Source organism: Biomphalaria glabrata, chromosome 1 (genome assembly GCF_947242115.1).
Source record: "Biomphalaria glabrata chromosome 1, xgBioGlab47.1, whole genome shotgun sequence".
Taxonomy (NCBI): Eukaryota; Metazoa; Mollusca; class Gastropoda; family Planorbidae; genus Biomphalaria; species Biomphalaria glabrata.
This window is the reverse complement of record NC_074711.1, coordinates 89,893,007-89,914,928: the sequence shown is the minus strand read 5'-3', so window position 1 is coordinate 89,914,928 and position 21,922 is coordinate 89,893,007. Positions and strand designations below refer to the sequence as shown.

The window sequence follows — 21,922 nt, the reverse complement described above, 5'->3', positions numbered from 1 at the left end:
GGTTTGAAGACTGGGATTTTTAATTTTAGGACTATTAGGCACCTTTGAGTACACCTGGTTCTAATGGGTTCCTGGCATTTGTTAGGGAAAGGTAAAGACAGTTGGTCATAGTGCCGACCATGGGACGCAAAAACAGATGACCTTTATATCATCTGCCCTACAGATTGCAAAGTCTGCAGCTAAAACCAACATGGGAAAGCCTTTTGAGGAAAAATCAGGAGTCAACCATTCAGTTAGCAGCATACAGGGCTACTCCCAGGCAGAGCCTACGATGCCATTGATCCCAAACTGTATTGGCATATTCCATTCCTTCAAATATATAGCTGTGTGGGTGACATCATTGCAACCACAACTAATGTCAGGAAAATGATTAATAGCTAATATTTGTAAAATGAGATGATCCATAGCAGCTTTGTGACTGAAGGAGGCCATAGAATCAGATCAAAGTTTGAGATTTGCTAAAAATTTGCTCAAAAACAAATATTGTTACAAAGCAATTAGCTAAAGAAACCTGTTAACTTTTAACATAACTTTTTAATGACATATGGAAAAGCACTATTAAACTACTAGAAATTTAGAAAAACTAGATCTAAGGGTTGCTGGAAGGGGAGGATAAAAGCGGCAATTTTTTTAGTACCAGTACCTGGTAACTATGTCAATCAACACATTGGACTAGGATAAGTTATGTAGCTTAAAGACATCCATACAACTTTTTATAAATAAAATCACATCAGACTTCATTTAAGTTGCAGCCTGAGAGACTGAAATCCTCTCTAGCCAATGCAGTGGACTGAAACCCAGCTGTAGTGCTTCCTAGATCAGTTGAGATAGAAGCAAGTCTGGAGCAGCAAACATTAATGAGGCAAGGTGTCCTCTTTCTACCTGCACTGGGGCACTGTGAGTATCAAATTTGGCCAACAAACTGCATGAAATGCTGGATATCTGGCATAAACCACTGTCAAGGGGGCTTGAGTTCAAATCCTGATTTGTTTTTGCTGAGCAAAGAAACACCAGAAATACCATTTCCCCATATAGGCAATACAAAGTAATTTGAAAAAAAAAAAGAAATTAACACAGACCAGTTACAATAAAACAAAAAGAAATTGTAAAATGAATGCCACTTTTATTACAAGGTATACATAAAAATGAGTTAATCAATTATTTAAAGTTAGCAACTTTTTGTTCAAAACTAATGTACATTGGTAGTCCTGTAGATTGTGTAGAATCAAAGTAGCATGATTCATTTAGATATTTGATTTTAAAAATGAGACAATTTGATTAGAAGTTATTATAATTTTTTTAAATTTCTATGTAGTACGACAGTGCATCTACTGTAGAAAGATACAAAGGGATAAAACTAAATATCAGTTGTTATTCCATAAAAAAAAGAAAAATGTACATTTAACACATTAGCATATTCTGTTCCAAAAATATAAACTTGATCAAAATATTTTATTGTCAAAGATATTATTGATTGAGTGGTATACCTTAAACCTCTTACAACATATTCATTCATGGTATAAAACACTGCCTGGTCACTAGAAAATGAATAATGTAGTAACACCAAGAACTAAAAAACTTAATAACATTGACACTACCAACAATGTTCAAATTGCAATGATTTTGATGGAATCCTGTGATTATTCCTTATGTTATTCAACCACAGAATTCCATCAAAAGCTCTTAATTTTTTTAAGACATCATCTTGTTGAAAAGTAAAATGAGGTGTCAACTCTCTTAATGCCTATGGTCATTGACAAATATAGCTCAAAGAAATCTTTCCTTAATTTCTAACTTAAAGTCAACAGTCAAAGTAAATGAATAGTAGGTACCTGGTAAATTAACAACAACACTAAGTTGTTTTTTTTCTCTACAAGTTCTACAATTTCAGATTCAAAGACAAAGTTTATTGTTTGTCCAATTAACCTTTGACCTTATCTTTCTTGGACACTTTCAGCATAAAGAAAAATAAACCATTCATGAACAGTATTGTCTTGAGCATCAAAATGTTAAGTGTTATGTGGTGACTACTAAAAGTTGTGTAAACTTAATCTTTTATCACTCAATCGATGGAAGTCTTTCTAGACAAGTAAGCAATGGATTTCAGATATCCCTCACAGCTTCCGTGGTTGAAATATTTCCAGAGAAAAAAGCTGCTTAGAATAGTATCTGTCATGCTTGAAAAGGGCCACAGGGACTGTATAAAAAAAAAAGAATAAATAAAAACTAAACAGAATTGACAGGCAATGTGGCATTTAAAAACAACAACACTTTCTAACTTTAGAACCTACAAACATTAGAGATAGTAGAAAAAACAACACTTGATTTATTACCAAAACAGCTGACATATCCAAACACAAGTGAGTAGCCTTCTTTTGTAAGGTACTTGTGTAGTCAAGGAAGATCTCATATTTGTAAACAGGCTAACATTTTAGGCTCCTTAGCTGACTAATCTTTTGGACATTCTGGAAGAAATAAATGCAAGAAGGGCTTAATATAAATATCATCATCTCTTGAAATTCTATTTGCAAAAGCTAAGAGAGATCTCAAATATGAAAATAATGATCTCATAAAAAGATAATATAGATCACAAATTAGATCATTTAGATCTCAAACAAGATAGATCACAAATTAGATCAGATAGATCTTAAACAAGATAATATAGATCACAGATAGATCTCAAACAATATAAGATAAAATGTGTAAATAAAAAAAACAGCATAGCAGAGGAAAGCAAAATTACAAGATAGATATCAAATAGTATGAATCAATTAGCCTATATGCCGGTTAATAAATTTCACAGTTGATTCCCAAATGAGTATTTAAAAAATTCTGTTAAAATTTTTTTAACAAAAAAGAAAAAATAATTACAAAACTAAACAAAATAAATGTAAAGGCTTTCTTTTAGTGACTTTAGAATAGAACAAGTTTCCTGTTTCCTTAAATACTCCATCTCCTCAACACTCCATCTCCTCAATGCTCCATCTCAACAGCCCATCTCTCAACACTCCATCTCAACACTCCATCTCCTCAATGCTCCATCTCCTCAACACTCCATCTCAACACTCCATCTCTCAACACTCCATCTCCTCAATACTCCATCTCCTTAACACTCCATCTCCTCAACACTCCATCTCACAATCCATCTCCTCAACACTCCATCTCCTCAACACCCTGTCTTAACACTCCATATTAACACTTCATCTCAATACTTCATCTCCTCAACACTCCATCTCAATACTCCATCTCCTCAACACTCCATCTCAATACTCCATCTCCTCAACACTCCATCTCAATACTCCATCTCCTCAACACTCCATCTCCTCAATGCTCCATCTCAATACTCCATCTCCACAACACTCCATCTCAATACTCCAGCTCCTCGATACTCCATCTCCTCGATACTCCATCTCCTCAACACTCTATCTCCTCCACACTCCATCTCAATACTCCATCTCCACACTCTATCTCCTCAACACTTCATCTCAATACTCCATCTCCTCAACACTCCATCTCAACACTCCATCTCAATACTCCATCTCAATACTCCATCTCCTCAACACTCCATCTCAATACTCCATCTCCTCAACACTCCATCTCCTCAACACTCCATCTCAACACTCCATCTCAATACTCCATCTCAATACTCCATCTCCTCAACACTCCATCTCAATACTCCATCTCCTCAACACTTCATCTCAATACTCCATCTCCTCAACACTCCATCTCAATACTCCATCTCCTCAACACTCTATCTCCTCAACACTTCATCTCAATACTCCATCTCCTCAACACCCCATCTCAATACTTCATCTCCTCAACACTCCATCTCAATACTCCATCTCAATACTCCATCTCCTCAACACTGTATCTCCTCAACACTCCATCTCCTCAACGCTCCATCTCCTCAACACTTTATTCTGTCATTATATGTGTCGTTATTGCCAGAAATTGGGTACATTTAGTAATCAGCATTGAAGTACACATACATATATTAGAGAAGAAAAAGAGCCTTGACACTGTAGATCGCAAGGTCTGAAAGGGGAACTTTGCCATTATATTCCAGTTATTTCTGCTGGTTAAGTTTGTATTGCTGAACTCACTGACCTACATCAGTTCTATTCACATCAAGTTAACACTGCATGGTATCACAATGTAAGTTAAATAAAAAATTAAATTAACTTTCAGAAATGGTGGTCAACTTGATAGTCCCAGATTCAGACTCAGCTCTTCTTATCCTAAAAACTTTTAAGCCAAACAGTAAAAAATTAATAGAATAAGGATTTTTTGTTCAGGAAAGATAATATCCCAAAATGATGTTAATGTTTTTGTAAAATGTTTTACATTGTTTCGGATGTTCCTTCAGAGTTGAAGATAGTTTACTTCCTAGTCCAAACCTCCCACAGGACGACGGGGGATGGGAGTGGGCAGGGTTTGAACCCTTGACAAATCTGAACGACAGTTCAGTGCGCAAACCGCACGACCAGGCAGCCATCCATGTATCCATAACTCATGGTTGGAAACATCCTGAAGCCCTAATTAAAAATTGCATTCTATACTGTGATTTGACCACAAGGCTGCAGTAGTAGCACTGTAACTTCTTCAGTATCCAATGTCAGCAAGTGCCCTATTTAAGAACGAGGCCATTTTTAAAATAGAGATGATAGTTTGTAAAATGTTTTACATGTTTCAAATGTTCCTTCAAAGTTGAAGATAATTAATTTCCTCATCCAAACATCTCAGAGGACGATAGGGAAGGGCAAGGTATGAATTCAGGACCATCAACAACTCCAAACAACAGTCCAGCGTGCATTTTCTGCACATCCAGGCAGCCACCCATAGTCATAGTAAAAAGTATTTTCTAAAAGAGTTTCTATAATAACATTGTCAGATGCAGGTTCCATTTTCCCATTTTCATTCACAAAATTTGTGGCATGTGTGGCTGAGAGGCGGGCCTACACTGCTTGGCTACAGCTTAGCCACTTAACATGGGGGCTCGATTTTGAATCCTGACTCGAGCAGAGTTGTTTTCTGAAAGCCCAAAGACAGCATGTAAACCTCCCATGTGTTCCTTTCCTCCAATAGTCAACAAAAGGAGATTGGGCCATAGCAAAATAAGTATGCTCTAAGCATGAACTATGCACTATATCAAAAGCATTAAAAAAAAAAGATTTACATGTTTTTTTCAACTCTTTCATACCTTAACAAATGAATTTGAATAAGTAACTATTCTATTTGAAAGTGAAACAAAACTAAACACTATTAAGTCCAAATACTTTTTACTATGACTAAGTAATAGTAGGTATAGAACTAATCAATATCAGGCCCAAATACTTCTTACTTTGACTATTGATGAAATAAACATGACATCAAACATAATAGCAGCACCCAGGGAGAAGAAGGTGAAGAAACTGTAGTAATACAAAGATAAGTCTTAAGGAGGACTCAAACCTTGGACCTAGCTGTGACCAGATGCGAGTTAGACTTCCTGAATAACACCCCAAAACAAATCTTGTAAGATGCCCCAACATACTAAGAGATAGGTGAAGAATATTACAGACAATATCAAAGTGAGAAATCATCAAGTTAAAACAGAAAATTCAACAAAATCAAAATAATAACAACCAGTTTGATACAAATATAAACCAATCTAAACAATTAAACCCATGTTTTTTAATTCAGACTGTCTTTCTACTGATTTGGACTCTCCTTCCTTCACTCTTTCTTAGACTGTTCATTGGCAAATGAGATAAACTAAGAGCTTTCACAGCCCCCAGTCTATTGCCATCTTTTTGCAGTATCTCATCTTCTTATCCAAGATTATTACATCCTACGGGTGTCTCAAGGGTCAATCTAGTCATGCAAGTTAATCAATGACTTAAACTCTGCCAATTCACATGTTTTTTCTAGCTGACTCAGGCAACCCATTCCATGCTCTAATAGCACTAGGGAAGAAGGAGTATAAATTTCTTCTAGCATATGGGATGAGGAATGTTCCTTTATCTTTGTGTCTTTCTAAGTATTTTTTTAAGTTTTGTTTTTGTATTTGAAGTTTATAGTTTAATGTTTTTTGTATAATTGCTACTTTACTTTTGAAGTCTTCTGTCCTGAAGGATCTCTAAATTTAATAATTTTACTAGAGGTCTAACTATAATCAAATGTGAATATTTGTTAGTTCGGAATCTCACTGCTCTATCTTGTGTATTCTAGTTTCTTAATAATGTTTTTTTTGAGTTGAGGGTTCCCAAATAGAGGACTCATTATCTATTGTTCAGTTGCATCACTGCATCATCGCTACTGTTGGTTCTCTTTACTCCCCTTTGGTCTTATTCACATTTCTTTCTCGGCTCATCAAATACAGAGTACATCTTCCATGAACATTTCCAGCAGAATAAAACTTTTTGGTCTAATAACAAAGTCACTAAGTTTTGAGAATCCTCAAAAGCTGTCTATGACGATTCTCCGAGTCCAGTGTTTTCTCTGCCAAGTTGCAATTCTCTAGTTCTTAATAGAAAATCATTTTTCCACAATTGCTTATCCATGTGAAAGTGGAATCACTGGCCTACCAATTTTCCAAATATGTTTCAATTTTTGGTCAAGAGTTGTTTATAAATATAAAGTACCCAGTTTATCTTTTCTTTTGAAAAGGATGAAAGAGCCATTTTTGCAAACCTGGTTGTTGACATCAAAACCATGTATTTGGTGAAGTCAATAAAGAGCAATGGTTTTAGCACATCCACAGATATTCCATCTTTAGTTCTTCTTTTTTAGGGTCCCCATTTGTGTTGGATGAAAAACTAAAATGAAGGCTTTTTGGTCCATCCTAACAAGGCCTCATATCTTATAGATTGCTGATGTTGCTTCAAAAAAGAATATAATTATGTTCTATGCATTTCATGTGTCAATCTAGTCATGCATGTTAATTAGTGAATTAAACTCTGCTAAGTCACTGGTTTTCCTGGCTGATTCAGGCAGCCCATTCTATATTCAAACTAGGGAAGAAAGAGCACTTGTAGGAATTTGGCCTAGCATATGGAATAAGAATATTGCCTGGATTGTGGTGTGAACAGATGAATGGGTCATTTCTCCATCCAGAATAAGACTTACTCTATTGCCATGATAGATCAATTCAGATTGACTTCTCTGCTTTTTCTTCAACTTTGTCAGTTTTTTAAAGCCATTGCAGTTCCATCAGCAAATATTCCATAATCATTGGCTAAAGTGTCAAACAGTGGGACTGTTATAAAATCTGTCCATGTACACAATATTATTTTTGTTTATCAAGTGGCTAACAGCCTTAGAACAAAGCTAAGAACGACATATCAATTCTGGAATCACATTCTTTGTTTTGCCTGTGTTGAATTTCTATGCTGATATAGCAATGACATTGCCATTATTATTATTTGCTTCATAAGCCATAGTTTTGATTACCACTTTGATAGGTTTGGATTTTTATATATTGCTTTGTAACAAATCAGCCTTGGCAAGGAATCATTCCTCATCCAAAATTGGCAAGTTGAGATATTTAGAAATAGTGCTGAGATGTTGAGATAGTTAGAAGTAGTGCTGAAATGTTGAGATAGTTAGAAGTAGTGGATGACCCAAGGCTCTCCTGGCTTCTAATAGATCACCATACAAAAAGTCAACCTTGTGGCATTCCATGAACATGTCCAAGCTAGCCAAGATTTCTACTGCTGATAACAGTGCGAAGGTTCAGAGGAATCTTTTTTTTTTCCTAAATGCACTGAACACTTCTAAAGGAAATAAATAGATGATGTTATATTTAATCATCAGAGACTTTTACCCCACAACTTTGGATGATTTTCTATTAATGAAGCATACATTCTATACTGTCCTACTGATATGTTCAAACCCTGCCTCCTGCAGGAGGTTTGGACTAGGATGTAATAATCATCAAACCTGAATTAACATGTAAAACAAACTACAAAAAAGTCCTCCAAGATGAATTGATAGGTAAAGAGTATTTGAATGAAATGTGATATATAAATAGTTTTAACTTAATGATTAACATAACATGAAACAAACCTAAATGTCTTCAAATTCATCATAGCAATGAACAAGTTGATCAGGACCATGACAGCATCAAGAATGTAAACTCCATACAAAACGTAGCCAACCACCTCAATGACTTTCAGCAGCACACTGTCTCTTATCTCTGAGTCACCATTAACCTGACTGCTATTTGTTTCTTCTTTAATAGCTGGTGCCTGAGAGTTCCCCATACCAAAGGCAGCCCAGAACAATGTCCCAGTGGTCTCTAAGAGGCTGAAAATAAAGTCTTTGGTCAGCAAATAAAATATTTTTAAGTACATTTGGGAATAAATTAATTCCTGTAAAATCTAGTAAATTTAATATCATCTAGCTAATATAATATATTATCTTGTAAACTTAAACATCTTAACTAGTGATCAGCTTTCAAAGTATTTAACTTTAAACACTACCAATAAAAGCCATAATTTATTTATTTTAAGTTTTAAGGTCACTTGCAGAAAAAAATTCTTTCTTTTGAGTATGTCTATACAACTTGAAGTTATTTTGCTTTGCAAAACAAACATCCATAAATTAAATAAAAAAACCTTTACCTTGTAAGTCAAATGACTTTACCCTGCAAAGTTCTCATTCTTGGAAATACTGTATAGGCTTATTTGTCCACATATAAAGGCAATCATGACTGAAATAGATGAAGGTAAACTTGCCAACATCCTATGGAATAATAACTAGATTAAGATACTTTTCGCATAATTTCATTAAGTTGGCTAAAGTAAACTTGACTTACACTAATGTTGTTATTATAATAACCTGTGTTCAAATCCTTCATATCATCATGATTAAAATATTATGCCTTGGCCAAGAATCCTTAGCCCTTCATGCAATATGAAGGAAATTGGTGGCCTACTTCTGTTTCTAACCAGGTGCAAGTAAGTTGATTTGTATAATAGCTTAAAGTGTCATGAAATGCTTCACTGAATTGGTTGAATCTAGTGGATTTTTTCTCTAAATAGACCTACTCAATAATGAATAATCTACAGAAGATAATAAACAAAGTGAAATTGAAACACTTTAATTAACTAATTAAACAAGTAAACAAGTATAGTTATATCTTTGAATCACCAAGTTTTCAGTTCCAATGAAGAAATTTTTATAGCCTAACTAATAATATGAGAGGCACAGTGGGGAGTGGTAAAGCACTTGGTTTATGAGCACAGGTCCCAGGTTCGAATCCTAGAAGACTGAAATTTTTACTTTCAGGATCGGATCTTTAAGGCCCCTCTTAGTCAACCCAGATCTAATGGGTACCTGACATTAGTTGGGGAAAAGTAATGATGGCTATTGTGCTGTTCACATGACTTTAGCTAACCATAGGCCACAGAAACAGATGACCTTTACATCATTTGCACTATAGACATCATGGTCTGAAAGGGAAACTTACATTTTTAATAATAGGAGCTAAAATAAACCTTTGCTCTAATATTGTAATTCTTCTTATAATTATTATAATTTCCTAGAGCCTTAAGTTTCAAGAGATTCTAGACAAGTATCCCAGGTGATCCATTACAGCATGCATTTGTTCATCCCAGGTGATTCATTACAGCATGCATTTGATCATCCCAGGTGATCCATTACAGCATACATTTGTTCATCCCAGGTGATCCATTACAGCATACATTTGTTCATCCCTGGTGATCCATCACAGCATGCATTTGATCATCCCAGGTGATCCATCACAGCATGCATTTGTTCATCCCTGGTGATTCATCACAGCATGCATTTGTTCATCCCTGGTGATTCATCACAGCATGCATTTGTTCATCCCTGGTGATTCATCACAGCATGCATTTGTTCATCCCTGGTGATTCATCACAGCATGCATTTGTTCATCCCTGGTGATTCATCACAGCATGCATTTGTTCATCCCTGGTGATTCATCACAGCATGCATTTGTTCATCCCTGGTGATTCATCACAGCATGCATTTGTTCATCCCTGGTGATTCATCACAGCATGCATTTGTTCATCCCAGGTGATTCCTCACAGCATGCATTTGTTCATCCCTGGTGATTCATCACAGCATGCATTTGTTCATCCCTGGTGATTCATCACAGCATGCATTTGTTCATCCCTGGTGATTCATCACAGCATGCATTTGTTCATCCCTGATGATTCCTCACAGCATGCATTTGTTCATCCCTGGTGATTCATCACAGCATGCATTTGTTCATCCCTGGTGATTCATCACAGCATGCATTTGTTCATCCCTGGTGATTCATCACAGCATGCATTTGTTCATCCCAGGTGATTCCTCACAGCATGCATTTGTTCATCCCTGGTGATCCATCACAGCATGCATTTGTTCATCCCAGGTGATTCCTCACAGCATGCATTTGTTCATCCCTGGTGATTCATCACAGCATGCATTTGTTCATCCCAGGTGATTCCTCACAGCATGCATTTGTTCATCCCTGGTGATTCATCACAGCATGCATTTGTTCATCCCTGGTGATTCATCACAGCATGCATTTGTTCATCCCTGGTGATTCATCACAGCATGCATTTGTTCATCCCTGGTGATCCATCACAGCATGCATTTGTTCATCCCAGGTGATTCCTCACAGCATGCATTTGTTCATCCCTGGTGATTCATCACAGCATGCATTTGTTCATCCCTGGTGATTCATCACAGCATGCATTTGTTCATCCCTGGTGATTCATCACAGCATGCATTTGTTCATCCCTGGTGATTCATCACAGCATGCATTTGTTCATCCCTGGTGATTCATCACAGCATGCATTTGTTCATCCCTGGTGATTCATCACAGCATGCATTTGTTCATCCCTGGTGATTCATCACAGCATGCATTTGTTCATCCCTGGTGATTCATCACAGCGTGCATTTGTTCATCCCTGGTGATTCATCACAGCATGCATTTGTTCATCCCTGGTGATTCATCACAGCATGCATTTGTTCATCCCTGGTGATTCATCACAGCATGCATTTGTTCATCCCTGGTGATTCATCACAGCATGCATTTGTTCATCCCAGGTGATTCCTCACAGCATGCATTTGTTCATCCCTGGTGATTCATCACAGCATGCATTTGTTCATCCCTGGTGATTCATCACAGCATGCATTTGTTCATCCCTGGTGATTCATCACAGCATGCATTTGTTCATCCCTGGTGATTCCTCACAGCATGCATTTGTTCATCCCTGGTGATTCATCACAGCATGCATTTGTTCATCCCTGGTGATTCATCACAGCATGCATTTGTTCATCCCTGGTGATTCATCACAGCATGCATTTGTTCATCCCTGGTGATTCATCACAGCATGCATTTGTTCATCCCTGGTGATTCATCACAGCATGCATTTGTTCATCCCTGGTGATTCATCACAGCATGCATTTGTTCATCCCTGGTGATTCATCACAGCATGCATTTGTTCATCCCAGGTGATTCCTCACAGCATGCATTTGTTCATCCCTGGTGATTCATCACAGCATGCATTTGTTCATCCCTGGTGATTCATCACAGCATGCATTTGTTCATCCCTGGTGATTCATCACAGCATGCATTTGTTCATCCCTGGTGATCATCCAATTATATCATAGAATTATAAAAGAAAAATACTAATGAGCAACACATACATCTTCTTAGTGTTCTGGTTGAAGGCAGGTTAAACGCGGTAGAAAGGAACTCATACGCATTAGGACAGTAAAACAGCAATGTTATTGTGAAGGATATTTTTTCATCTGTATAATTTGCATTTCCTGTAGGCTCCTCAAACAGATGTAAAGATAAATCTGAAAAGCATAAATATATTTTTAAAAATCATATATTAAATGTTAAATTGGGATCCATCTTAGACCAGTTGATCTAAATGTTATCTATAACTATTGCCAAACAAATAAAAAGAGTGCCACATGGACATGAATAATTTATCAATGATTGTTATGCAAATTATTATATATTCTTATCACTAAACTATAGAGTAATACATTTACCATCATAACCTTTTTAGGTGAGGTTGGCTTTTCTATAACTCCTCTCATAAACATTGAACTTTTTTTTAATAATATATCAGAAGTCTCTTTGAATTGTACAATTTCTTCTTTCACCTTAAGACTTTAATTTTCCTTCTTTTTAACTGGCCAGGAAGCTGCATCGTTATGATACTGAAAAATAATAATTGTTAGCAATACAAAATCCTTTCAGGCATAACAGTAAATTCTGGAGTATATATTAAAATTAGATAAGCAAGCTTTCATTCAGATACCATAAGTATATCTCTAATTCTATAGCATTGACAGAAAAAATACAGATAGTGATTTAATTAATAATGAAAATATGACAAAAAATAAAATATCACATATACAATTGGAATTCATTTTGTTGTTTAGTTGAAGTCCAAGATATGAATATCAATATCACTAAATGTATAAAATATACATAAGTACAATAATATATTAAATCTAACAGTGCATTTTGATTTACCATATTGAATGCCTCTTAGGGGTTTGCAAAGACCAGGGAACAGTACCAGGAAAAAGAAGAAGAGGCAGACAGAGAAAGTGATGGGAGGACAACATAAAAGAATGGACGGTACTTCCATTGAAAGAGGTTCTAACTAAGGCAAAAGACAGAGAGGAATGGAGAAAGATGATTGACAAATCTTGCATGGTGCCACAACGGTCTTACAAACTAAGGGATAGGTAAAAGTAACTCAGTTGTAAGTTAAAGTCAGTCTAGATCAGTTCATGTCAGTTGTTATTTCATTATACTAGTCAAACATTTATTTAGACAATACTGAAAATACTTGCTGTTATTTCTACTTTGCTTCAAATACTATACTGGGATACATGAGCAGTCATTTTTTTAAAATAGTTAAATGTAAAACCAATTCAAACTCACATAGAAGTCTAAAATTAACATTTTCTACATTAAGTATCACCTGAAATATTGTAGGAATAGCTGAGGGTTTCAGATTTTTCATTATATCATCAAAGTTTGCATCAATAAAATGTGTGCTGTCCACAAAGTCATACCCATCAGGGGTCCATCCTTGCCCTCTTTTCATTGCTTCAACCATTTTGTTGGCTTATTTAAGGAATCTGCAACATAAAGAAATAATAAATAATGAATAACATACCGGTACAAAAAATGGTGACTGATAATTTCATCCCTAATTAAATATTTTTTTGTTATTCATTGTTTAATTGTGCAGTTAAGGCTTTGGCTTTAAGCCCTCATTTCATCTAATATATAAATATGATTATTTTAAATGCTTTTAAATATTTTTTGACATGTTATAAATGCGTTTATAGTGTTTCCTCTTCCACTTCACATTCTTGATGAGTTGTACATCTGGGTGTGTACTTAGCTACAGGGCTTCTTGTGGTTGTAAGGGATATACATGACGTAATGATCAAAGGCAAAAGTGTGGTGGAAGTAGTGGAAATCTTTTGAGAGAGGAGAATGATTAGAATAATTATGACCATGCCGCTGATAACTTATCATCAAAGGCCAAGGTGTGGTGGAAGTAGGCTACCGGTAGTGGAAATCATTTAAGAGATGAGAACGATTACAAGACTAGACTAAAGAAAGTAATATCTCTCTGTCTTTGGAAAGTTTAGTTTGAGACTAGCCTCTATTTTATTTGGGGCCACCAAATCACATCGCCTAGGGACTCTACTTATCTAAGACAGGCCCAGCAATGGTGGATTATTATCATCATTGTGTTTTATTTATTCAAGGATAATACTTAAATGTAAGTCGCTATTCTATTCGTACAAGTCATTTATTATTTTGTTTATCGCTGGATCATTTAAGTATTGAATTGAAAACATTAAACGCAAGGTAAATCAATTCTACATAGTGTTTTCCCAGTTTAGATAGAGACTCCTCCGAATCCACACATGCTGTTCTGGCTAGTATCTTGGGTGTTATGCAAATCCACTACTATTTCATCAACTATTCTACATTAGCCAAAGAACATTACAATTAATAAGATGAACGTACTCAAGACTTTCTACTACTATACATGATGCATTCATTAACACTTGGGATGCCTGTCTTGTCTACTTATCCGTCGTTATTTAAATATCTCTAATTCTAATCAACCATGTTCTAAGCTATCGCCACATCGTTCTTCCTTGTTCGCCTATTCTCCTGCGTTATTCGTCTGTCTGACTACGTCACTGTCACTCCTTTAACCGTCGCTAAAAACAATGCACAATATAATCTACCAAAGCTAACATACTCTCTAACTCAACTAGGACACAACAATGCCACGTAATTTAGGAGACAATATTACTTTCCAAAAACATATCATTGAAAACTTTCATTCTACAGGCTTATAGCTGGTTAGCCTATGCAATAATTAATAAGTGTAAATATCTTTTAACTAGTATTACACACCGACCTGTGACTGTCTATTTATGCCGGAACATTCTCTCCTTTTAAACTTCTAATAAACTGGATGCATTTCAACCATCCACCTATTTTTGGCAGTCAATACCAGTATCTGTTACACTGAACCGGAACGGATCGCTATCATTCTCTTTCCTTTCTTCTCTCTCTCTCTGGAACCCACTTTTATTTTCATCCCCAGCATTGATCACTGACCTAGACTTTTGACTTGCAATGGAACAACTCGATTGTAGTAACCTAAGCTAAGACCAAAACGTTATTGCAAGTGAAAACAAAAAGTCCGATATCGAGTTGGCAATTCTCTTTGTCAGATGTGAACAACACATACCACCGCGGGATCATGGTGACCTTAAGTTACACAATTTCAACACGACGACATAACTGGTGCATAGCTTGTTGAAGTAAGAGCCACACAGAATTAAAATGGAATTAAATCTAATGATGATTTGATGTGATAAATGCATGTAAATTATTAATTAATGACAGATTTCATGGACACACTCAAAGTTAAAATGTTACAATCTCATTTCAAGTGCAAGAGATAAAAATGTCTATTTCTGATGCCCAATCTTCTTTTTTCAACTTGGGAGCCATATAAATCTTTATTATGACTGAACTTACTGGTGCAGGTCTTCGTCAGTGATGGCTCCTCATGTCGGCTAAGTTCTACAATTTGTCGCTGATGCGTAGGCTGTATTCTGTGAGAACGAATTTTGTGTATGTGGGTGTGTGCACGCAATTTGGTGACGCCTCTTGGTTGCTGTGTGTTTGATGACGTCCTTCTTATTCCCGTCTTTGGGGCTTGGTGCTGAACTTCGTTGTTTAACTGCTCGCCTCGGCTCGTCGCTGTGTAAATAATTCAGTCCGTTTGCAAGAACTGCTAGGTGCTGGTTCAGAGAGCCAGAGTGGAAATATCGCTCGGCTAGCAATGTTGGGGCTTGGCCGACAGGCGACGTAATACGGGTTCATGTTAATTAAGGGATAGTATTACTGAGATACGCTCGACCCGCACGTGTACTATAAATGATATGAATGTGTGTTGCAATCTCTTGTCACATTATTGACAGATCATTCTTCACTTTGAACAGTCATCGTATTAAATGTTCAGTGGAATCTTTCTGCCCCTCATTCATTCATAACTAATTCAACATTATCCTTTGTCTTCCTCATGGAACATATGGCCTCCGTACAATTAGGCCCTCTCCAAGGTCTCTTGTTTAGCTGTTAGCAGCAAAGCAGTTTGGTCGGGGGGTCATGTGAGCCAAAATATTTACACGGAATCCTGACATATACCGCGAACAAATACCAAGAGCGGAGTTGCTATGCTATATTCGTAAATTTTAAAGCGATACCCTCCCCCCCCCTTTTTTTTTTTCAAACTCGCCTTGTCATTGTTTTAACTGCATTCTTACTTCAAGCCACATTTTCCCCACAACTGCCAGCAAACACTTTAACCCATTCGCCGGAAAATGGCTCTTATCGTGATTTGCTCGGTAGCACATAATATCGCCGCTCGTATTTTCTTGTTGCTATAAAAAATTCCCCAAATCTCCGATTTATGAACCTAGAAATCTTTTCCTTGCGGCCTGAACCAAGAAAAACCTAGGCACCTGTCTTTTTTTTTAAAGTTTTGTTTCATATTGTCGTTAAATGTTTTGCACCTTAGAGACACACTTTCTTTGCAAATCTAAAACGTCGGGTCAACACACACATGCTAAGAGCAGGGTTCCACTTGAGTGATTAAGAAGACTGCCCACAAAGGCGATGAAAGTTGACTGTCACATTTGATGTCAAGGACACAAGGCTGGAGCGAAAATTTCCGAAACTTAAAATAGTTGACAACTGATTGTTTAACTTATTGGAAACGTGATTACCACAGTCTACGGAATCAAAACCACGAAGATTGACACGCCCGAATGTATTTTAAATTGGGATTCGTTCCTTCTTTATCAAACAAGAGGTTGCCTAAGTGGCTTTTTATGACGATATGAAACCAATTACGTTTGAGGATCATTTGAGATGATGTCACCCTGATAAAAAAAAAAAAAGATTCTCAAAGAAAAAGTTCAAAATAGACCCACAACATCTCTCTTCAACATGAGACAGAGAGAGAAGATGACGGTTTGTGAGCGTCTTACAAGATTTGTTTACTTATAGCCTAATAGCGAAAACATTAAAGATAAAACACTGATTTTACCTACTGTTAAAGTAGTTTTAAAAACTTGTTTTAACACAAACCTAAATTTGATAGTATGAAATGAATTTATTTAAGCAACAATACAGTTTAAGGGCACATTAGTGGTGTGAGTTATAACATTAAAAGCCTATTATAATGTAATTCTTTGCAAACGAGATAAACAGTTTGGGATTAGCGGCCTCGCAGGCTCTGGCAAGATGTAGCGCTGTGTGCAGCAAACTGCCAAAAGGTCACCGGCTTGACGAAACATTTTCCATGTTTGGGTAGGCCTGTATCTGCAAGGCACCAGAAGTTTGAATTCAGTTTTCGTTCTGCTAGGTGGGTTGCAAGCCCAGGCTAATGAGACCCTCCCGCCCAACGCTTACTGATTTAGGCGACTGTTTCTCACCTTCGCCCCTTCTACTGATTGTGAAAATAGTTCCGCGAACCCAATATTTGAGCCAGACTTGAAAGATGAAATACACGAGAAACTGCTCCTTACGAAAACTTTTACTGTGGTACTTAAGGACCAATAAATAAATTAATTAATTAATATTTAATGTTTGAAGGACTACTTCATAGTACAACAAATTCCTTTATGAAACATAATATCCGTAGCAACGGATGATGAACCTGCGACAAACAACAACACACGTTTCCAACATGCTTGGTTGTTCCAGTAATACATATCAATTGTTATTTTGATTTATTTTAATTTGAATTTTATCAATATAAAAGATATACTAACTAGCTTTAAATTACGTATTTACCCTTCGACTTACAACTGTTAGAAATTACTAATAAAAAATGTTGTTGGTGAATTGCAAAATTGCAGTATAAGTTAAGCAGGGAGTCTACCGAAAACCAAAAAAACATGGCAAGGGATCTACGAGACAAAAAAGTTTGGGAACCACTGATCTAGTTTAAGCCGGATTGAACGACACGGAGGTCATGGATTGAACACGCCAAGCCAGTGGTCTTGTCAGTTCAGCAACTCTTACAAGCCTTACGGTGTTAGAAGACCCCGACCACTTCCGGGGCGCTGCACAGCAGGCGACCTAATTATACTAGTGTTAGTCTTAGAATGGCCAAACAGTATATTTCTAAAGCTGCTGATATATCAAACTTTCGTTCGATAACGCACCGAGACATATGACACATTGCGGCTGTTGCCTTTGTACGGTAGAAATCCAACGTGAAAATATTCAGATGCATATTTACGTCATTTTGCCCTACGCTGTATGGCCTCTCTTACGTCATGGTGTCTCAGCTCACTGTCACTATTTCCATTACACTCTTGCTCTTCTTCAAATGTCAGCTTACGCTTCAAATATTTATCCATAATCTAACGGTTAGATGGGCGTGGGAAAAACAATGTAACAAACACGAAATACTACTGTCAATGTTAAACGTAATAATTAATCATAAAATGTGAGCGATTAATAACAAGACTGATATCTGTGTGTTGTGGAGTCTACTTCTTTGAATGGCGATGTAAAGCAGAGATGCTGATAGAACGATTGATTCGTTTGTAAAATAATCTAATACTCATGCGCAAAATATAATTCTACCACAGGACTGTTATTAATCATTATTGTTTTGCAACGCTGCGTCAACAATTGTCATAGAATAATTCGTAATAGACATATTAAACAGTAGTGAGGGACCAGTTGATTATTATTCAAAATATCTGGTCGGATTAAACTAGCTCAGGGGTTGGCAAATTACAATCCGCGGGCCACAAGCGGCCCGAGGAGTCTTTTAAGCGGCCCGCGGACACCTAAAGAAATCAGGTGGGCCACCTATAAATGTAAATATATTTAAAAATAAATAATTCTATATATCTATATGCATTTTAGAAAGTTCTGATTCGTATAAATTATGAGGAAGAGGCTAATGAAACATTGTCTCTACATGTCATTCTAAAAAGTTCAAATTAAACGAAGATTATTCTTATTGGCAATATTTCAAAATATAATTTTAGTACATTTTTTTGCACACATCTCCAGCAATGGTTACTTATTTTCTGCTTTTTTTTTTAATTTTGATTCCAATCAACGCATCGCTACACTGTTCAAGATAATAAAGTCTGTGATTTATGAAGGACTTCGTAGCGGGCCAACTCGAGATCATGCGGCACCTCCACCAAACCAATGTTAATTCGTATGTGATTGGACATGTCATCTACTGGTCTTAGAACGCTGTTGTTGGTCTCTTTATTAATTCATCCGAATATTTTCACTATACATACATTAATATCAATCACTGTAACAAATAAAGGCCTTAAGGTTCTCTTTGTATGGTAATTTACTTAAAAAGAATGGGCAGTTTTCCCAACCAAGTTTATTTTTAATAAAAGAGTTTAGCTAACCGTGAGCTCCATGAGATTCAGATACACATTCGAAATACCAGAGACCTTGGATTGTTGTCCCGCTTCCCCCCCCCTTTTTTTCCCAAATGGAGAGAAGGGGCACGTATGGATAAGTAGGCCTATTACAACAGAGAGGCGAGGTTCACTACCCGTTGTTCGCATAAATGCTACCAAAACAGACATTTTCACCGGCATGCAACATTGAGGCCATGGGAAGCTGGAGTTACCTCGATGTCATCGAACCAGTTGTCTGCGCCCCTTTTGTCGTGGCACCTTGAGAAATTTCTTTATAATTACTTCCCCTTATTTCTGACCCATTGCACTCTTGCCAATGTTGACATTAGTTGGACACGTCGTGCGTTAATGGACACACGTGACGTGACACCCAGGACCCAAGAAAACCAAGCGCTTAACCACTCAGCCCCCTCTTTGCTTATTATTCAATTTTTTTTAAGCTCAATTTTTTTCTTTTTTTCCCCCTGTATTTAAAATAAAATTTAAAAAAGCACTTACACATCAAATAGTTCAAAGATCTTAACTGACTTTCAGCTGTGTTTGATAAATAAAGAACTTGTACTTAACGAGCTGCAGCACTTTGAGGACAACAAGAAACATTCTCTAATCTTGGTCTGCCTATTGTCTAGTACAATATTGTAAGAGCAATCAATGTTGTGTCAAAAATGTTGGATAGCGAGCAGCGAGAAATACATACATCAGATAGTCAACTCAAGAGGCTCTTGACTGAAGTAAATTATTAAAAAATGACTTTCAGAGTGTAAAAAAAAAGAGGCTGCTGAAGTAGCTGGGCTGTTAATAATTTTTTTTTTGCTCTACACAATTGCAGAAGGTTAAAAGACAATTTGATGAGCCTACCACTAATTACAAGAAGAAAAAATTCCAAGATTCGAGAGAAGACTCTCAACATCAACGTATCCAAACAAACTATTGATGTCATTGTTTCTGAAATACGCGACAGATTTCATGGGCATCAAAAATGTCAAAACGTTTTCGTCGTTAAAAGCCCAGTTTCATTTCGATTGAACAAAAGTTATTTACAAATTTGTATGACAAAGAGCAGGTTGGCTTCACTTGGTGAGAAACAGACAAAAGCACTAGTTATTGACATTTCTTCTAAGAAGGCCAGAAAAATGTTATTAGATTAATGTTAGATTTAATTACTGTTAAAATAGTGAACGTCGAATCAGATACTAGTTTGTAGCAATGTTTAACAGTTTTACACCTAGAAGTGTTTTAGGAATGTAAATGTGTATACTGGGACATAGAACTCATAAAACATTTCTTTATTCATTTGAAACATTTTTTAAGTCGTTTAATTCTGTTAAGAAATTGTACAAACATGACTTTAAAGACACTATTACTTGTTGGAATCCTAATTGAAACAAACGTAATTGATATAATTAGCCCTACTTATTTTAAAGTACATAGAAGTCAAACTCATAAAGCGCTGGTTGTGAATGTGTATGTGTTTTCGTGTGTGAATGTTGTTCGAATTTTTCATCCATTTTGTTTTTGTAAAGTAGTTACGCTGAGGTTGTCAATTGTAGTCAAACTGAATTTACATTTACATTTGATTGGATCAATAAAATTATCTTATCTTATCTTTAAAAAAAGGTGGCTACACTGCTACTGCATTAAAATGTCTTTTGGTAAATGCACCAATACATTCAATTTTTTGTCACACACTACATTCGTCTTATTGGGGGAGGCGGTGACAACCAAGATATTCTTATACCTGGGCCCACTCGTAGGCTACCTTGCCACGCTACTAACCTCTTTGTGGTCTTCCTCTATTAGGCTATATATTAACCCCCTCTCTTTTATGTACACATTTAACCGAATACTCTTAACTAAAGTTAACATCTCAAATAGCACTTGAATAGACTAGATCATCTAGCTAGACTCTAGTCTAGACTCTGAGTCTAGACAGAAGAGGCGACTCTGGTTTTATTGGCTCCGGGTTCAAGCGGCACGGAGGTCACGGTTCAAGTCCCGCCTGTCTCCATTCCCAGCCATCCTGCGTTACACTGCGTTAGGATGGAAACGATGTTTAGGCAGCCAGTGCTGCGTAATAATCTAGATCTATTGTCATTTCGCTACATTCAAATGGGGTCAAATAAACGATTACAATGAATAAAACCGAATTGATATTGCTTTTTATTTAGAAAACAAAATATCAAGTGAAATAAAGAAATGGTAAAGGGAATGTGTACGAAGGACCAACATTTTGTTGGTGGTGGGGGTGACCAGCAGATAAGTAGGCCTTAATAAGTGCTAATAAAATTAACGAGCCCAAAATATGAGAGCGTGTATGAATTTGTGTCGGTGGCGCATTATATATGAATCTGATCTTTCCAAATCAAGTCAAAAGTTTAATGTGTGGGAGAAATTACAATGCGCAGGTAAAAAAAAAAAGAGAGAGAGAGGGGGGGGGAGGGGCATGAACTTTCAATCTTAGAGAGGCTGACGGGCTTTAAAAAAAAGTGTTAGATTGTTCGTTAAAATGACGTTTATGATAATTTTAAAAAAACAAAGAAAAGAAGGGGTGTTCTGATCATGATAAACAATAAGCAAAGTATAAAGCCTGGAAACAAATCAACGTAGTCAGTGTACACTGACATTCACTGCCATACTCATATTACTAATAGTAACTAATACTAGTAATAACTAGTAATACTAATAGTACATCTCTTAGATCTATTCATCTATCATTTATTATGTTACTAAATTAAAGTACTATCAGTATCATTATCATCATCAGATTATCATGTATCATATTGTCGGGTAATCTATTTTCTTCTTTGAAAAAAAAGTGCCTTACCTTTGCGTATTAAATAATCCAAACTGTTCCAATCCGTGTTATTAAGGTAGGCCTATAATAATGGTTATATCAACAAAAATCCAATATTTT

General features: G+C 36.3%; 1 protein-coding gene across 4 annotated transcripts; it reads right to left on the bottom strand.

Moving 5' to 3' along the window:
- Nucleotides 1–1,130: 1,130 nt before the first annotated feature.
- On the bottom strand, nt 1,131–21,849 carry LOC106077147 (short transient receptor potential channel 6-like). Of its 4 annotated transcripts, none has more exons than XR_008776260.1 (8): nt 21,833–21,849; nt 12,969–13,128; nt 12,022–12,192; nt 11,665–11,820; nt 8,604–8,692; nt 8,047–8,286; nt 2,334–2,465; nt 1,131–2,197 (listed from the first exon to the last, which is right to left on the bottom strand). XR_008776260.1 is itself a non-coding variant. In XM_056018499.1 (5 exons), the coding sequence occupies exons 1-4, from the start codon at nt 8,837–8,839 to the stop codon at nt 2,441–2,443; spliced, it is 351 nt and encodes a 116-aa protein (XP_055874474.1). In that variant the 5' UTR covers nt 8,840–10,167; the 3' UTR covers nt 1,133–2,197; nt 2,334–2,440. The 4 variants fall into 4 exon arrangements, 1 of the variants encoding a protein (XP_055874474.1); XR_008776261.1 differs by lacking the exon at nt 21,833–21,849 and adding an exon at nt 14,439–14,559 and having other exon boundaries at nt 12,031–12,192; XR_008776262.1 differs by lacking the exons at nt 11,665–11,820; nt 12,022–12,192; nt 21,833–21,849 and adding an exon at nt 14,439–14,453 and having other exon boundaries at nt 1,132–2,197.
- Nucleotides 21,850–21,922: the final 73 nt, after the last annotated feature.